The sequence below is a fragment of the Aedes albopictus genome, chromosome 3 (assembly GCF_035046485.1).
Source record: "Aedes albopictus strain Foshan chromosome 3, AalbF5, whole genome shotgun sequence".
In the NCBI taxonomy this organism is placed as follows: Eukaryota; Metazoa; Arthropoda; class Insecta; order Diptera; family Culicidae; genus Aedes; species Aedes albopictus.
The window spans coordinates 358,903,674-358,922,807 of NC_085138.1; the positions used below are offsets into that span (position 1 = coordinate 358,903,674).

General features: G+C 39.4%; 1 protein-coding gene across 1 annotated transcript; it reads right to left on the minus strand.

The window, feature by feature from the left end:
- Nucleotides 1-8,888: 8,888 nt before the first annotated feature.
- Nucleotides 8,889-11,460, minus strand: LOC109429013 (uncharacterized). Its single transcript, XM_019704849.3, has 2 exons — nt 10,058-11,460; nt 8,889-9,990 (listed from the first exon to the last, which is right to left on the minus strand). Exons 1-2 carry the CDS (start codon nt 10,994-10,996, stop codon nt 9,778-9,780), a joined length of 1,152 nt encoding a protein of 383 aa, XP_019560394.2. The 5' UTR covers nt 10,997-11,460; the 3' UTR covers nt 8,889-9,777.
- Nucleotides 11,461-19,134: the final 7,674 nt, after the last annotated feature.

Genomic DNA, 19,134 nt, shown 5'->3' on the forward strand with positions numbered 1-19,134 from the left:
AGGGTAAAAAATGTTCAAACTTCTATATCTCAGAAGTTCTTCAGCGAGCTAAAAACTGTCTGATAGTTGAGTCTTTGATTCGTGATTTATTCGTTAGGTTACTCGCTACACCATCTTTGACCCCCTGTAGACAAATTTTGTCACTCCACAATATTGCTCCGTTTAGTTCCGGGAATATCTCCGGGAATTCCTACAGGAACTCTTCCGGATTTTTTTCCAAGAATTTCTCCGGGAATTTCTCTAGGAATTCCTCTGGAAATTTTTCCGGGAATTCTTCTGGAAAATTTTACAGGATGTCCTCTAGGACCCACATCAGTAACTCCTTCTGGGAATTCCTCCAGGAGTTTTCCAGGAATTCCTCCGGATTTCCTCCGAGAATTTCCACAGGAATACCTCGATGAGTTCCTTCGGAAATTACTCCATGAATTCTCCGAGAATTTTTCTAGGAGTTCCTCTAGGAATATCTCCGAGAATAATTCCGGGAATTGCTTTGGAAATTTCTTCAAGAAATTGTCCGGGAAATCCTCCTAAAATTTTCCCAGGAATTCCTGTGGGAATTCCCTAGAAATTCCTTGGGGAATTTCTTCAGGAACACTTCCGTTTTTTTTTAAATCCACTGGAAATTTCTCCAGGAAGTCTTTCTTCAGGAAGTCTTCCGTGATTTTTTTCAGAAAACGCTCTGAGAACTTCTCCAGGAATTCCTCTGGGAATTTCTCCAGGAATTCCTTCTTTGTTTTCTCCAGGAATTCCGCCGGGAATTTCTCTGGAAATTCCTCCTCGGATGTTTCTAGAAATTTTCCCTGGAATTTCTCCAGAAATTCCACTAGGAATTTCTTCAGGATATCCTTCCAAATTTTTTCCTGGAATTCCACTAGGAATTTCTTTACGACTTCCTCTAGGAATTTCTCCGGGAATTCTTCAATGACTCCCATCAGCAATTTCTCCGATGATTCCCAAGGTGATTCCTTCAGTCATTTCTCCAGGACTTTTTCCGGGATTATTTCCAAGAATTCTTTTGGATATTTCTCCATGATTTCTCCCGGGGATTCCTCCAGAGATTTGTCCAGGAATTTCCGTCGGGGAATCCACCAGGAAGGAGGATTCCCTGAAGAGTTTTTCAGAGGAATTGCTGAAGAAATTACCGGAGGAACTCCTAGAGAAATTTCCTGAGGAATTCCTGGACGAAATCCTAGAGGCATTCTCTGTGGAATACTTTGAGAAATTCCCAGAGGATTTTCTGAGAAAATCCCGAAGATTTCATTTAAAAATTCCCGGAGGTATTTCAGTAGAGTCCCCGGCGGAATTCCTGGAGGATTTTCGGGAAGATTAACAGAAGAAATTCCCAAAAGAATTCCTGGAGGATTTCCTGGAGAAATTGCCGGAGGAATTACAGGATGATTTCCCGGAGGTATTCGTAAAGGAAGTCCTAGAGGAATTCTGGGAGAAATTCTCAGAGGGACTTGTGAGAAAAATAAATCACGGAAGACTTTCGGAAGAGATTCCTTGAGAAATTCCCAGAGAATTTTCTTGAAAAAAAAAACCGAAAGTTTTCTTTAGAAAATTCCCGGATTTGTATATTCCTGGAAAAATTCCTAGAGAAATTCTTGAAGAAATTCCTGAACAATATCCTGGAGGAATTCCTGAAAAAAATTCCCGGAGGAGTTCGTGGAGGAATTCCCGGAGGCACTCATGGACGAATTCTTGGTGAAATTCTCAGTGAAATTTCCGGAGAAAATCTTGGAAAAAAATCAGGAGGAATTTCTGAAAAATTCTCCGGAGAATTCCTGCAGAAATTGCCGAGTCCTGATGGGAGTCCTAGAGGAAATCCTGGGGAAATATCCCGAGGGATCCCCGGAGGAATTCCTGGAGGATTTTCTAGAGGATTTTCCGGAGGAACTTCTGGAGAATGTCCTAGAGGAATCCCCGAAAGATTTCCAGAAGAAATTGCTGGAGGAAGTTCTTGGGGAATTCCCAGCGGAATTCTTGGATAAATTCCTGGAGGAATTCCCGGAGAAATTCCTGGAAAAATTCCCGGATGAGTTCCTGTAGAAATTCCCGTAGACATTCCCGGGAGAAAAAACGGAGCAAAAGAAGTAATATTGTAGGGTGACAAAACTTGTTTGCAGAAGGTCAAAGACGGTGTTAGAGTATTGCCTCTTGTACCACCGTACTCGACCGTCTACTATCCTGCCAAATGGTTCTTAGCTTGCTGAGCAACTATGCTGGAAATGGAATATTTCTTGTTCATTAGGGTGTTCATACAAGTATTTTCTCAATATTAGACGGAACCTATCGAATAATATCAGAACCAAGGACGCCAGATACATCTTACTTCCTCTTAACTTTCGGAACAATTTGCTGGACGTTTTCCGATTTTTGAGATAAAATTGTTTGAATGTTTTGATTGCTAGTGTCCCCTAGCGTCACCATTCTCGGATAGTTCTCAACCTGCCGAACAATTTTACAGAATACGTCATGTTTTAGCATATAACAGTAACGAGACACACGTGTTTAAATATTATACACACGGTGCCACCTAACGAATAAATCACAAATCAAAGACTCAACTATCAGACAGTTTTTAGCTTGCTGAAGAACTTTGTTGAAGACGGCATCATTCTATCTCATCAGGATTCTGAGATAAAGAAATTTGAACATTTTTTACCCTGGCGCCACCTAGCGGACGATTCTCGATCCAAAGACGCCATTGCCAGATAGTTCTTAGCCTGCTGATCAACTTTGCTGAAAACGGCATGCTTGTACCTCATTAGGGTATCGAGATATACGTGTTTGAATTTTTCAGACACAAGGCGCCACCTAGCGGATAAATCCCAAACCAAAGACCTTACTATCAGATAGTTCTGAGCTTGCTGAAGAATTTTGCCGAAGACAGCATCATTCTATCTTATCAGGTTTCTGAGATATGAGGGTTTGAACATTTTTGACACTGGCGCCGCCTAGCGGCCGAATCACGAACCAAAGTCGCTGTTGCCAGTTAGTTCTAAACCTGCTGAACAAATTCGCCGAAGACACTATACTTCTATCCCATCGAGATCTTGAGATATACTTTGCGCAAAGTATGTGGCCAACTTTGGTACCCCAAGACAATCCGGAATAACTCCGGAACCATGTGGACCAGGCACCCATGTCCCCGGCATCAAAAACTAGAAGAGTTTTTCGGGAAGTTGTGAAAATTTCATCAAAATCCATCGAAAAACAAAAAAGTTATGACCATTTTTGTGCTTTTCCGAAGGTGGAAAATGTACGTTGGCTGGATGAAGGTTAAATTATGTTTTGATATTGATTTTATATTAGCAATTGCGTTGACTTTTTTTTTAATGTAACAATTCTCTACCCTACCATCTAAGTAGACCTGTGCGCTGCCGCGCCACGCCGCCGCCGCCGACACTTTTTGTCCCACGCCGACGCCGACCGAGGTATCGGCGGCGCGCCATACGCCGCTGTTTGTCACGCCGCCGATTTTCATTTTTCACGCCGGCAATCAGCAGACGAACAAAATTAAGTTTGCTTTTTTATTGAGATAAAGCATTCTCACGATCACTATCGTAAGATGTTGAGTGCAATAATTATTGATTGCGGTTGACTGCAATCAATTATTGATTTCTCATGTCTTAATATAGGGGAACTTACGTATTCTCGGCAGTTTTGTTCTCTTCGTCATGGGAGATTTTATGAAACCTGTAGGTCTCAGAGTTGGCCTCAAATCCTTCACAATCAAGCGAGTTATATGCCCAAATTTCAGGCAATTCGGCCCACAAAAACCCCCCATGACGAAGAGAACAAACCTGCCGATAATATCCATCGTCACCCTAATACGATCATTAGCGAAAGAGAAATTCTATGGTTCATATTCGGTTACTTTTACAGTTATAGGCGCTAGCCAAAACAATTCTCTAGCAGATTACCATAAGATTATTCAAAATGGATCGTAGTTTTGGAAATAATACTTTTAAGAGAATCTCAATAAAAAAAACATCCACTACAACTATGTCCTAATGATATTAAAATTTAAAACAGTACGTTCTTACATTCTGCTTATTGGAACTTAGGTCTGTCTATATTTTTTCTATTGTTTTCGGCAAACTCTACAGAAGACTCTTATTAAGAACTTCTGAAGAAATTCAAATAAAATTTCAGGGTGTCCATTCAAATACGAAACTTTTTGATTTTTTTCATTTTTCATTAGATTTCATCATTATTTACATCTCTCCAGTAGTTTATTTATTCATTTATTTATTTTATTCCTTATTGAATTTTTTACAGAAGATCTCTTTGGAAGATAACAGGGTTACCTTCAGGGATAACTCCCGGAGTTACTTTAGAAATTCTTTCAGGAAGATTTAGGGATGTCAGAGATACATCAAAGATTCATCCAGAAGATCCTTCAGGGATTCCCATAGGAGGTCCTTCAGAGATTAGTCTGATGGTTCCTTTAGGGATTCCTGCTGAAGTTCCTTCAGGGATTCCTATAGGAATTATTCCAGGAGTTTCCTCAGAGATTCCTCCAGGAGATCCTTCGGGAATTCCTCTAGAATTCTAGAAAGGGATTTCTCCTGACGTTCTGTAGGGATCGCTCAAGGAGATCCTTCAGGGATCACTCCAGGAGATCCATCAAGGGTTCCTACAGGATTTCCTCTTGGAATTCCTTCGGGATGCCACATGATTTTTTTTCCAGATATTCTTCAAGAAGTTCTTTTAGGGATTTCTCTAAGAGTTCCTACAGATATAAGTTTCTTTAGGGATTAATTCATTTTTTCGAGGATTCATGCAGAATATAAGTTCCTTCAAGGATTGCTCCAGAAGTTCCTTCGGTAATCTCTCCAGGTGTTTATTCAGGGAACTCTCTAATAGATCCAGAATTCAGGGATGTCTTCAGGTGTTCATTAGGGATTTCTTTAGAGATCCCTTAGCTATTTCAACAGGAGTTCGCTCAGGTATCCTTCCAGAAGTCCCTTCAGAGATTCTTTCAGGAGGATTCATAGATGCCTCCTGGAGGTCTATCAAGAATTCCGTAAGAAGTTCTTTCAGGAATTCTTGCAGGAGGTCTTTAGAAATTAGTCTAGGAGTTCCTGCAGGGCTTCCTTCTGAAGTTCCTTTAGAAATTCCTACGGGAGTTCTAACAAAAATTAGTGCAGGAGTTCTCTGAGAGATTGCATCAGGAGTTTCAGGGATTCTTGTAGGAGTTGAATCAGATATTTCTCTTAAATTTCCTCAGGGAACAGAAGTTTCTACAGAAATCCCTCCAGGATTTCCTTCAGAGAATCTGGCAGGAGGATTCAAGGATACCTCCAGGAGAATTCAGAGATTCACCCAGAAGTTTATTCATGGATTCTTATAGGAGTGCTCTTTCTAAGATACCTTCAGGATAATCCTTAGGGGATTCCTCAAGAAATTCCTTCAGGTGTTCTTCCAGGAGTTGTTTCAGGGATCGCTCCTGGGGTTCTTTAAGATTTTTTTTTTCCAGGAGAACTCACGGATGCCTCCAGGATTCCTCCAGAAGCTCATTCTGGAATTCCTACAGGAGTTCCTTCAGAGAATCTTATAGCAATTCCTTCAATTATTTCCTTAGGATTATAATCAGGCATATCTCAAGGATATTCTTGAGGGATCTTTCATGAAGTTTCTACAACAATTACTTCAGGATTTTTTTCTAAAATTCCTGCAGGAATTCCTTCCCCCTATCCGGAAAAATTCTTTCCGGGATTTCTGTTTTTTTTTCTGGAATTCCTTTTGGGATTCCTCGTGGACTTCTTCAGGGATTCATTCTGAAATTCTTTCGGGGATTCCTCTTTATTCTGCTCCGGAGAATCCTCCTGGAATTCCTTAGGGGTTTCGTCCTGGAATCCTTTGGGGTTTCCTCATAGAATTCCTTCGGAGTTTTCTCCTGAAATTCCTTCAGAAATTCCTCTTGGAATTCCTCCAGGATTCCTTCTGGAATTCTTTCGAGATTTTCTTCTGAATTTCTGCGGTAATTTCTTCTAAAATTCATTCGGAAATTCCTCTTGGATTTTTTTTCGGGATTCCTCCTAGAGTTACTTCGGAAATTCCTTCTGAATTTTTTTCGGGAATTTCTCCTGGACTGCCTATGAGGATTTCTCTCAGAATTCCTTCGGAGATGCCTCCCAGAAATTTTTCGGTAGTTCCCCCGTGGATTCCTGCTGGGATTTCTCCCGTAGTTTTTTCGGGGGAATTGCTGCGGGGATTCCTTCTAGAATTCCTTCGGAGAATTCACCTAGAATTCTTTCGAGGACTCCTCATGGAATTCCCTCGAGTATTCCTCCTCAATCCTCCTAAAAATCCTTTGAGGATTCCTCTTAAAATCCTTCGGGGATTCCTTCTGGAATACTTTTGGGAATCCCTCCTTGTGTTCCTTCGGGTTTTTTTTTACAGAAATTCATTCGGGGATTCTTCCTGGAGATTCCTCCTGAAATTACTTCATGGATTCCTCATGGCATTCCTCCAGGGATTCCTCATGGAATTCCTTCGAGAGTTTCTCCTGGAATTTCGTCGGGAATTCCTCTTGAAATTCCTTCAGGGATTCCTCCTAGAGTTTCTTCGGGGATTCCTCCTTCGTGAATTCCTCTTGGAGTTCCTTTAGTGGATCCTCTCAAATTTCTTCAGAGATAGTTCTTAGAATCCTTTCGTGGATTCCTGCTGGAATTCCTTTAAAGATTTCTCTTGGAATTTCGGAAATTCTTCGCAGATTTTTCATGAATTCCTTGAGAGATTCCTCTTGAATATTTTTTGTTGATTCGCCCTAATAATCCTTTGGGGACTTTATTTCAAATTCTCTTGAAAATTCCCACTGGAATTCTTTAGAGGATTCCTTCTGGAAATCCTTTGGGGATTCCAGCTTGCATTTCTTTGAGATTCGTCCTGAAATTCCTTCGGGGACCCTTTCCGGATTTTTTGAAATCCCTCTAAAATTCCAATTAGGATTTCTTCAGAAGATTTTGATGTCTTTCTCTAGAAGAGCGATTCTAGAACCACCAGAGATTCCTACAGAAATTCCTTCAGGGTTTCATACAGCAGTTTCTGCAGAAATCAGTCCAAAAGTTTCTTCATAGATTCCTCCAGGACATTATGTTGAATTTTTGGACACGCCGATTCACGCCGCCGCCGCCGCCGCCGCCGAAAGCTGCCACCGGCGTGACGCTGATGACGCCGCCGCCGCCGGCCTAAATTGGCCCTCACGCCGCCGCCGAGCAAAATATAGTCGGCGCACAGGTCTACATCTAAGTCGTTGAAAGAATCGCCAGCAAATAATATTTATTCAAATTATATACAAATTCATACTTTATTTCAGCTCGCTACATTAAATTTCATGACACTATATTTCATTACTCTATTATATTAACTATGCCATTTTCCAATATTATATTTCATCATAATACATTATACTTTTGACTATACAATAAATGGGGCTGGGAAGGTGTATCAGGGCACCATATTTCAAGATTATATTTCATCAAAAATTTCCTTTAAATATTATATTCAAATCATTATATAACCATATAACTGTATGGGGTCGGGAGGGTGCATCAGGGCATCATTGAAGTTGTAACTGTACGACGGAGTGGATTGCCAGCCGGAGTGTGGTGAGAAGTAACTATAACATCCTTGTTGATGGGTTCTTCTATCCCAACAGTTGCAATGGATTTGGCGCGCCCTTCTTATAACAAACCATTCCGTAGAAAGCTTGACAAGTAATGTGAATTTCATTATGCACCTTATTGGATCATACTGTTGGAAGGAGATTCTCTTAAACCCGCGGATTTCGCGTAAGTGTCTCTACTTACGGGTCCGCCACACCCCCTTTTGGCCCTTCATACAGCGGTATGTTGAATTCAAAGTGGTAATGAAATTTTATCTTTACTGTTAAGTGGAACTGCATGCAGAGCAAGACTCAAGCTAGGATGGTGGCTACCTACATACATACATACATACAGACATCATCTCAATTCATCGAACTGAGTTTATTGGTATATGTGACTTGAGCCTCCGCGTCTTTTATCGTAAATTTGTTTTTGGTGGTAGTTTTTGGTGGTTAGCGTTTCGTGTAGACTAAATGGAGTCTGATGAATGTTAGGTACAAATACATATGTCAGCTTCTCCTGTAGTATGTACCTAGAACAAGTTTTTTTTTTTCCATCCGCTGAAGCACGCAGATGATTACCCTCGTGTATGGTTAGCTGTCTTCTTCTACCTATTATGATGCGCCAACGTAATGTTTGTACCTATATTGGGTATATAGTTCGAAACAAATATATCTAAATTGAGCTACATTTTTCTTCGTAGTCTCAGTTATCGTGATCGTTATCATAAGTGCCTACATCTCGTCGTCGTCATCTGTTTTGACTACAACTACCTACTTCAAGAAACCTGTATCCATCTACAATGGCTTCATTCGATTGGGATCTTACAGTTTTCAACAGTCTGCCGAATGCCATTCTTCGGGAAATCTTTAGATATCTCCCTCTGGAAGATCGAAAAACGGCCTCGCTGGTATGGCGCCACTGGAAGCAGGAAGCGTTCTCCGTCGAGCTTCTAGCCGATGTTCGACTTTGCATATCTCGTCACACGCTGAACAACTCGGCGACAGCTCTTTTTGTTCGGAAATTCATGTGATTGCAGCTAATCAAAGCTTGTTTTAGGCAAAGATTAAGTGATTTATTATTGGACCAAGGAACACCGAAAACCACACAATTATGGGTCACTTTTTGTGCAGCATAAAATTGAGAGTTCTGCGTACAAGGGAATGGCATACTTTTGGGCGTTTATCGGTGGTGTGTGGAGATTTTGTCTCAAAATCGATTCCAAACCGTGAAAACACGCTTGGTTAAGGGTTTAAGACCAGGTTTAGATTCTACTACATATGATCTACCGAGAATAAGTGATCATTCATTGAAAAAATTGACAAAACGTGATTGTTAAGCCGATTCCTTTTGAGTGACCCATAATAGCCAACAAATTGACCCATAATTGTTACACAGCCAATTTTGACCCATTATTGTAAAAGACAATTACACCGTCTTCAACCTTGCGGTCTCTACAGACTGAACGTTACACTAACATTTGACAACGGACAACACATAGAACACCCAGTAGCCCAGTGGAGAATTTTTCGTCCGACGAAAAGTCTTCCCCGACTGAAGCGGGAATCGAATCCACACTCCGAGGCTTACGAGACACCTAAACGACTGACGCCGCTAACCGCTCGGCCACGAAGCCCACATTTATTGTAGTTTTCATTATTTATCAACTTTTTTTAGTAATTTTCACTACTTATCGTGAATTTTACAAGCAGATTTTTTAATAAAACAATAAAAATGAGTTTCAGAGATAAGAATATTAATTTAAAAAAAATGAAAGTGTTGTTTTTGTATGATAATCGATTTATATCCAGCTCGAAATGACCCAGCTAACACAAAGTCTTATATGATGTTGAATAGGATGCTAAAGTGGAGGTCATATGCATACCTGCTTTCATTTAACGGCGTGTAAAGTGTGCGTATATCGCCTCCACTTTTGCATCATATCCAACATCATATGCGATCGTGTTCTGACTTGGGATTGCTTCTTAACTGACCCATAATTGTACTATGAGTGTAAGTGAATAATTGATTATATTATCAAAGTAAAAACTCTTGCTTTTGATTTTTGAATTTATGCTTTATTTAAGTGCTCCTTGACGATTCATTTAATCTCTACTGGATACTTCAGCTCAGGAAACGATCGTGGTACGTTTTAACAAGTTTACTTGCGGTTACTGTTTGCCGAAACGATACGAAATCTTAACTTGGAAAGCCAAATTCCACTCACATGAGGGAATACTTTGACGAGTTTGTACGCGTACGCGTGGTGACTCAATGCGGTACTACCCACGAGAAGACGCAGTTCTTTGATGCCTACAATAACTGGCTCGGATACTTCCAAGAATGTTTCGTGGAGACGGTTCACCATAAAAATCTGAAAAGTGAGATAAAAAATGTTGTTATTATCATGCATACAATGTGCTTTGTACTAATATCATTACCTGTAGGTTTGGCATATTATTCAAATGCTTTAATGCGCCGACCTCCAAATAATCCGATCGTATATCAAGCGTGTTCAGCTTAGGACAGCTACTGGATATGACTTCCAGTGTGGATTGAGATATTTTGAAACCCAAATGAACTGCCTTCAACTCGCGCAGCCTTTCCAGCAGACGATGCAGTCTATGGACTTCGAGCTCACGTGATCCTTCCTGAAGCTTCAGAATTTCTAATTTTTCCAGTTGCAGTTCATCTATAGGAAGCCAAGCGTATAAGACACTCAAATCAAGCATCTTTAGTTGATTCGCATAAGCCTTCAGCATCTCCATTGCTCGAACATGTTCTATTGGATCACTGAAGTATAAACGCAATCGCTGTACATTCGGCGCCACGCGTAGCATATCAAACTGTTGATTTTTAAGGGTGGTATCCTCTCTGATACTTATGTCCATTTCACGAAGCTTGTGCATAACTGGAAACTCCAACCGCTCAATTGAGCATTCCTGCGGAGCCTTCAGGCAGACCGTTAACCTCTTCAAACGAGGCATCCTGTTTAAAAATTCCTTCAGCAGCTCTGCCGAACAGTCTTTTCTCAAAGTAAACTCCTCTATCTGGCCGAACATATCCAACAATTGCACGATGAACGTGTACTGGAAATAACTGCACATGCCAAAAGGGGCCAGTCGAAACACGACGTTCCGATACTTCCGCCAACTATTGCACAGCACAAAAAGAGTTTTCGCCGAGTTGTTCAGCGTGTGATGAGATAGGCAAAGTCTAACATCGGCTAGAAGCTCGACGGAGAACGCTTCCTGCTCCCAGTGGCGGCATATCAGCGAGGCCGTTTTTCTATCTTCCACAGGGAGATATCTGAAGATTTCCCGAAGAACGGCATTTGGCAGATTGTTGAGAAATGTTAGATCCCAATCGAATGAAGCCATTGTAGATGGATACAGGTTTCTTGAAGTAGTTGTAGTCAAAACAGATCACGACGACGAGATGTAGGCACTTATGATGACGATCACGATAACTGCTCAATTTATATTTGTTTCGAACTATATACCCAATATAGGTACAAACATTACGTTGGCGCATCGTAATAGGTAGAAGAAGACAGCTAACCATACACGAGGGTAGTCATCTGCGTGCTTCAGTGGATGGAAAAAAACTTGTTCTAGGTACATACTATAGGAGAAACTGACATATGTATTTGTACATAGCATTCATCAGACTCCATTTAGTCTACACGAAACGCCAATCATCAAAAACTGCATTTAACATTAACAATATACAATGGATTTTTAAATTTAGGAAATTATTTTGTAGTTTTTTTTGCCTTTCTCGTACACTGAAGTGTACTGAAAGGCTATATGTTCACTCAAAAAACAAATTTACGATAGAAGACGCGGAGAGAATACCAATAAACTCAGTTCGATGAATTGAGATGATGTCTGTATGTATGTATGTCTGTGCGCAAAAAAACTCACTCATTTTTAAGGCACTTCCCATCGGTCGGTTTTCGAATTATAGCTCGAATCGAACCGGAAATTTATCACATTGTTTGCTATTAAAAATGGTTCAGATCGATTGAGGCGTTTTAGAGTTATGGCTTTTTCAGTGATCCGGACCAGCACCGGTGGAATTGGTCGTATATAAAACTGAACCAAGCCCAATCACGCGACACATCCAACTGCGGCGATTTTTGTAACCTTCAGAATGGTTGACGAATTCCATGATGTCAGCCCAAAATTCAAGATGTCGACTTCTCAATAGAGTTTTAGGCTCTAAAACCATGAAATATGGGTACATTTGGTATGAGGAAGATGTCCGGAGTCCAAAAATGGCAACCAGAATATCCAAGGGGGCGGGTCCATCTTGGTGACTGTTTAATGGAGTTTTAGGACCTGAAACTATGCAATGTGGGTATATTTGGTATGGGGAAGACATCCACAGTTAAAAAATAGCGATCGGAATACCCAAGATGGCGTCTCAAAATTCCAAATGGCGGTTGTTTTGGGCTCTAGAAACATTCAATATGGGTGTATCTGGTATGGGGAAGAAGACTGGAGTCCAGAAATGGCGACCAGAATTTCCAAGCTGCCGGACTTAAATCCAAAATGGCGGCTCAAAATTCAAGATTGCCGTTGTTTTTCAAGAGTTCAAGGCTTAAAAATCAAAAGCCAGATAAACGATTTGATCTCCGATGCCATGAAATGGATTTCTGTTTAACGTATGAAAGTGCAATGTTCATCAACATGTCACTTGAATTGTGTTGAAATGCGTTTTCGAAGGCACGAGAAAGGCGCTATTACCGCTAGGTGGATTTAGGGGGTTTTACTATTTCTTTTGGAAATGTCATTGGCAAATCCTAAAAAATGTTTTTGGAAGTTTGTTCGCCAATAATTTACGAAATCTATCAAGCATTCATTTTTTTCTCGAAATTGATTTTTTGTATTCTAGTTTTCTTTGGTATTGTTTTTTTTTTAATTTCTCCACTAGCAATTCCTCTGGAATTTCTTTCGGTTAGGCCTTTTTTATCCTTTTAATACCCAAAATCGGAAGTAACTTTTGGTTAAGTTTCTGGAGGAATCCCTTGAGATAGATCTAGAGGAGTTTCTAGAAGAATTTCATGAGAAACTTTTGGAGGAATTCAAGGAAAAAAACATGGAGTCATTAAAAAAGTCCCAAAAGAAGTTTCTAAAGGACACACTTGAGAAATTTCTGAAAGTAAGTACCAGGCAAATTTCTCTAGAAATCCTTGAAATTATTTCTTCTGCGAAAAATTGGAGGAGTACTTGAATAGAGCTATGTATAAATTTCTGAAGCGAATCTTGGAGGATATTGTAAGAAAAAATCTGAAGGTATAAGTGGACAGAAATTTTCTAAAATAATCGTAGTGAGAAACTTTTGCAGGAACCCAGCAAAAATTTGAAACATATTTGGAATTTGTTTTAACGCATTGGAGCCGGAGGGATCATATATGACCCCAACATAGAAACGGCTGTCTAAATTCACCCATTCGATAAAACAGAATACTGTCTTCGGCAAAGTTGTTGCGAATTGAGTCCTCTATTAGGGAAAAATGGGAATATTTGTATTTGGCACTTCATTGAAAACAGAGAATATCCCATAGAATATTGACATACCAGTTGTTCTAAAAACTGAACTTGGATGTGGGTTACGTTTATATGTATTCATTTAGCCTTTGTTAAGAATATCAAAATGTGTTTTATATTCTGGGATGTTCTATGTGTTCTAAACTGTCCTATAGTGAAGTGCTTCAAATCTACAAGAACAATTCCATGTATTTTCGCCACAAATAATATCATTGCATAGCCTACTGGGATCCGTGAAGCTCTTGACATCTACAATGTTTATAGACACTATAAGGATATCGATATTCCAGGTCAGCCAAACTAGCTTGGAGTTCAGAACTTCAGGTTTACACTCGTAACAGTAGCCATATCTGTTATACTGAGTAACGTTGCATAATCAACCGCAGTTACTAGAGCAACCTGAAGTCTACCAGCTTATTATATTCCTTTGGGACATTCAGGGTCGTCCAAACTGTTCTACAATGAAGTCCTTAAAATTTACAAGAAAAACTGTATGTGTTTTCGCCATAAATAATAGTATTGCATAATCTGCTGGGATCCGTGAAGCTCTTGAAAACTCAAGAACAGTTTGAATGACCTAGGATATCTCGACTGATCTGATACTGTCTATTAACCTTTCAGAAGACTTTCTTGACATGATAAAATACAAATCGTAGCTTTGTATAATCAAAAAAGTTACCGTTACACCCGTAGACTTCAAAATCTAAACTCAAGAACGGTTTGGATGACCTAGGATTTCCCGACTGAACTGATATTGCCTAATAACCTTTCAAAAGACTAAGGGGCTGTCCATAAACCACGTGGTCATTTTTTTGGGACTTTTCAACCCCCCCCCCCCCCCCCGCGTGGTCATTTGTCCATACAAAATTTTTAATTAGTCCATACAAAATGGTCATTGGTCGAACCCCCCCCCCCCCCCCCCCCCTATGACCACGTGGTTTATGGACAGCCCCTAACTAAATATGATAGATTACAAATCGTAGCTTTGTATAAAGTTACCGTTATACCTGTAGGTTTTAGGATCTAATCTCAAGAATAGTTTGGTTGATCTAGGCTATCCAGAAAAAAATTCTGCATATTATTCTACTGTTCTTATGCTATTGACCACTAAAACTACAGAAAAACGTAGAAAAAAACTTCATATTAACGCTTGGAAAAATTTCGACATCAAAGGGTTAAAGAAAACACTACACTGTGCTTGGCACTGTAAATGCTGGGTATGCTGCACAATGCAGATCCCATTGTAATCCACTAGCCTCGGCCCAGTAACTCCTGTCCTCGTGGTACCGGCTGGAAGCTACGAGCAACCTTAGGGAAGATCGGGTAACCAACTCCGGTGGGAACTATGGTCGTAGGCTGACAGGGAAGGGTTGACATATTTGAAGAAGTATCTTGGATTTATTGATAACACATTTACAAGCCTTCGATTTGGATCTAGATTGGCTGCACCTGCTCTAAATAATGTTTCTTTCTGTGTGTCGGTCTAGTGTTCTGGATTTGCACCCTAGAGGGTTTCAGTCTTCGATATCATGTTCAAGAGCTCCAGATATGCATCTCCAAAAATGGCAGCCATCGGCAAAGTGCTTCGGATTTATTGGTACTATATTTTTACATCTTCGGTTTTTTTTTTATCTAGACATACTTTTACTGATCCAGACTAGTTTCTTCTTACCATGTTCTTTTGCACATTTGCAACTAGCACAACTGATGTAGATTTACTTGTCGTGCAGGGATGCCATATATACAGATTTATCTATCTGCTTTATAAAGATTTTTGAGCAACCGTGCAGATTTCGTTTTATATGAAATACAGATTTTTAAACCTAAGGAGCCATTTTTTTTGTATGAGATGCAGATTTTTCACCAGAATTTTGTTTGGGATACAAATTTTTAGAAAGAGTGATTCAGATTTTTTATAAAATCATCTGGCATCCCTGCTGTAGTTGAAACTGTAGTAACATCCAATATAAAGTACTTTTCAGAAGACTTCAACCCTCCATGCATATCCAAAGCTTAAGAGTAAGATAAAGCTCATCTAGAGCACTTAAGACAGATAAAAATCAGAGCCGAAGACGTAAAAATGTAGTAGCAACTAATACGAAGCACTTTGGCAATGACTGCCTTCCAACAAGATGCATATCTAGAGCTTTGGAGAGGTTTATCGAAAAAATAAACTGCTCTTGATCAGTTACAGCAGATCTCTAATAAAACCGAAGATGTAAAAAATATCAAAATTCAACCTAAAGCACTTTGTCGAAGACTACAACCCTCTAGGATGCAAGTTCAAGTGTTCCCAAGCAACACAACTTGTTTCAAAGCCAGTAACAGCAACCTTACAATTTATTCACTGTCTGTCTGTCTGTCTATCAATTGCATCTTCTTTGAAACCCAAAAAGTGCAGATTCTGAATCGTTATGCAACTTGAATGAGAGGGAATGATAAAAAATGAAAAAAAAAACAGAATTAGTCCAGACTCAAACCATGGACACCAGGAATATTAACTACTCACCTTACAAACTACACCGAACCACATAGAACAGGCGTCCATCAGGGGACTGTTATGGTCTTTTTGTTTTCTTACCCAGCATTAAAACTATGCTGCAGTGTTAAAAGATATGCTGTCAGCTTGAGCCTCACGCTTGAGCCGCAGTTATGTTGGCTACGAAAACATTGCATTGGTGGGATAGGAATGCCAATTCCTAGGCGTCCATCTTCGCTTGCTGCCTTGTGTGAAACTTTGTAACGGTCATATCAGAGTATGTGGTTATGCTCCCGTTGCGCGGCGCTAGCGTCCCATCACTTACATTGTTGTGTTGTCATATTTGTTTCCAGTGCTCGCCGTTTTTGGCCGTTTGGCGCTCGTGTCGCTTTGTGGGCTAGTGTATTTTAACGATGAACACTGACATCGTGGGGTCAAATCGACTTTATATGTGGGGCAGACTCCGTTGGTGGCGTTGAGGTACACTTTAATCCTTTACACACGATTTCGACGAATTTTTGTTCGAGCTTAAACGTCTGTTCTATGTGACCGAACGCTCTGTGAGAGAACTGCTGCTTAATGCACCATAAAAGCCACTGAAGTTTCTTGTTACTTCATTACACCTTCTTTGTCACAAGTTAGAGAACTGTCAAAATAAAAAGACGCGCAAGTTTTTCGCAACACATTTAGAACATAATCTGAACAAACATACAAGAGTTAGATGTTGCATGACTGTAACATAGTACATTTAATGCAAGCTGACTGTTTTATCACTTGTGATGAATATGTAAGCTCCGCCTCCATGAATCGATGTCGAGCACGAGATATTTGGTGATTTCTAGGAAACAAAGCCGAAACTTTACGAAATTCGGAGTTTAAATGCAACTCAATTGACAAGATGGAAGTTGCGTGTGCTTTCAGTGCAACTCATTTAGACCAAACCATAGAAAGCCACATTTTGGATGATGTTGCCGGTTGATGTGGATTTATCCATAGGTGCAGCGATAGAAAACTAGTCGGCTTTTCCATTCCTACGACGCTCTTATGGGAGTGGCGTCATGTTTAAAAATATGGAACATGACGTCACTCCCATAAGAACGGCGTAGGAATCAAAGAGCCGACTAGTTTCCTTTCGCCGCACCTTAGGTAATCCACATCGGTTGCAGGTGCTGCTTGGGTTCTGGAGAGACATGCAAAAAGCAAAAAAATGTTTAGAGCAGGTACAGCCAATATAGATCGAAATCGAAGGCTGGTAAACATGGTATCAGTAAATCCAAGACACTCCTTCAAAAACTCCAACCCTTCACGATGCACATCTGGAACACTAAATTATCATGCCAAAAGATACAACTGATCTAGATTAGTTAAAGTAGATCTAGAGCAAAACCGAAACCGTAAGAATGTAGTCCCAACCAATCCAAAAACACTTTTCCGTACACTCTAACCCTCTAAGATGGATATCGAGAATACTAGAGCGTCGTATTTAAAGACAAAACTTATCTAGATCAGTTTTAGCAAATATGGATCAAAACCGAGAACGTAGGAATGTAGTACCAATCAATCCAAATCACTTGGCTGAAGACTCCTACCCTCTAGGGTGCATACCGAGAACACAAGAGCGTCGTATTGAAAGACAAAACTTATCTAGATCAGTTTTAGCAAATCTAAAACAAAACCGAGGGCGTAAAAATGTAGTACCAGTCAATTCTAAACACTTTGCCGAAGACTCCAACCCTCTAGGATGCATATCGCGAACATATTGTAAGATAAAGCATTATTTTGAAAAATAAAACTTATCTAGATCAGTTTCAGCAGACCTAGATCAAAACTGAATACGTATGAATGTAGTACTAACCAATCTAAAGCTCTTTGTCGAAGATTCTTACCCTCTAGGATGTAAATCGAGTACACTATAGCAACCTATTGAAAGATAACAGTTATCTAGATCAGTTTCAGCAGATCTAGATCAAAATCGAAGACATAGAAGTGTAGGTAGCACCAATCATTATTTACAACTTTTCCGAAAACCCTAACCCTCTAGGGTGCTTGGCAAGAGCACTGGAGCGCTTGTTCATCGAGAGCTGCAAATGATAGTAACTAGGGATGTTCAAGAAATTGGCGGACATTTTCTATTACCTCTGCACAATGCCTTATTAGCAGAAAACGCGTTTGCAGTCATTTTAAGTGGTCACGGCTTCAATTTGGTATGCAAACAAAAAAAAAATCTTTTTTTAAACGTTCCTTACTCACGCTATTCTGGAAAAAAAAACGAGCATCCCTAAAAACAAGTTTTTAGGGATGCTCATTTTAATCACGGTATTCGGAGTGTTAACACCAATTTCAGCACTACGTTGCTGATCAATTGTCAAAATTGCAGGATGATTCAGCAAGTTGAAAAATTATTGCTGATGTTCAGTAAATTCGTATTGCTGAATGAAATCAGCACAAAAAAAATCAGCAAAGTTTGCTGAATACCAGCAAACAAAATTTGCAGTGTAAGCTGAGCAATAGATTCTACAGTGATAGACATTCGTTTAGCCGAGACCAAAAAAAGTGTCAGGAAACCCATACAAAAGATTTTATGATAAAACTTTTTTATCGTAGTGGTAGTATATCTAGTACTGTTTTATAAAAATGTGATACATTACACTTACATATACACTGAAACAAAAACGAGGGTAAAAACCCTTCAAATGTCATTTTTTGCCTAGACATTCGTTTAGCCGACGTAAATGAAAAATTGGTTTTCAAAAGTTTTTTTGCAATTTCGTGAATATATTTCGAGGGTATACTCCAAGGCATTTAGTTTATGACGTGTTAGCAAGATAATTGACCTTAAAAGTTTATTTATTTGTGAAATTCAGAGAAATATTATAAAAAAATGTCCCGATAAGGAGAAGTGACGATAAACAAATTTATTTAAGAAAAATGATTTCTGTAAACACTCGAACGTAAGCTAGATTAGCAGTTTTGAAAATATGGCACAGAATTATTGTTAGAAATGTTCAAATTATTACATAAAATGTCATGAAAAAATTAAGTATACTAGTTTTTGGTTGTTTAAACTTTAAAATGGGATTGATAAAAGCTAAAATAAATAGTTCTGCATTGAAATAAATACGTGCCCTAATGCCTGTGGAGTATACCTGTTTGATACTAGCTTTAATAAATAAGTTAGAAGTCTACTAAGTGAAAGAACTGCAAGTAGTGTCAGAATTGTTGTACCCTGTTTATTTAAAAGCAGATGCTCATACAAAAATTCAAGATATGGTCAAACAATTGGCTTATTTCATTCAATCTGGAGAAATATATTATAAATGAGTCTTAGTTGTGAACCACATTCATTTTAAACATGATTTATTTGAAAAGAATGTCTAAATTATGAAACAAGTAGTTCATGCTAGAAATTTGAATACTTTCAGTGCCATTTCTCGAAATATGAGCCGTCCAATGTATGTTATTTCAGCCAGAATACAGTCTGGAA

What these genes read in the sequence shown, in the direction of transcription:
- LOC109429013 (XM_019704849.3), bottom strand. Translation starts at nt 10,996, where the DNA reads ATGGCTTCATTCGATTGGGATCTAACATTTCTCAACAATCTGCCAAAT. An exon ending in ATAATATGCCAAACCTACAG is followed by an intron (nt 9,991 to 10,057) that starts GTAATGATATTA and finishes CTCACTTTTCAG; the next exon opens with ATTTTTATGGTGAACCGTCT.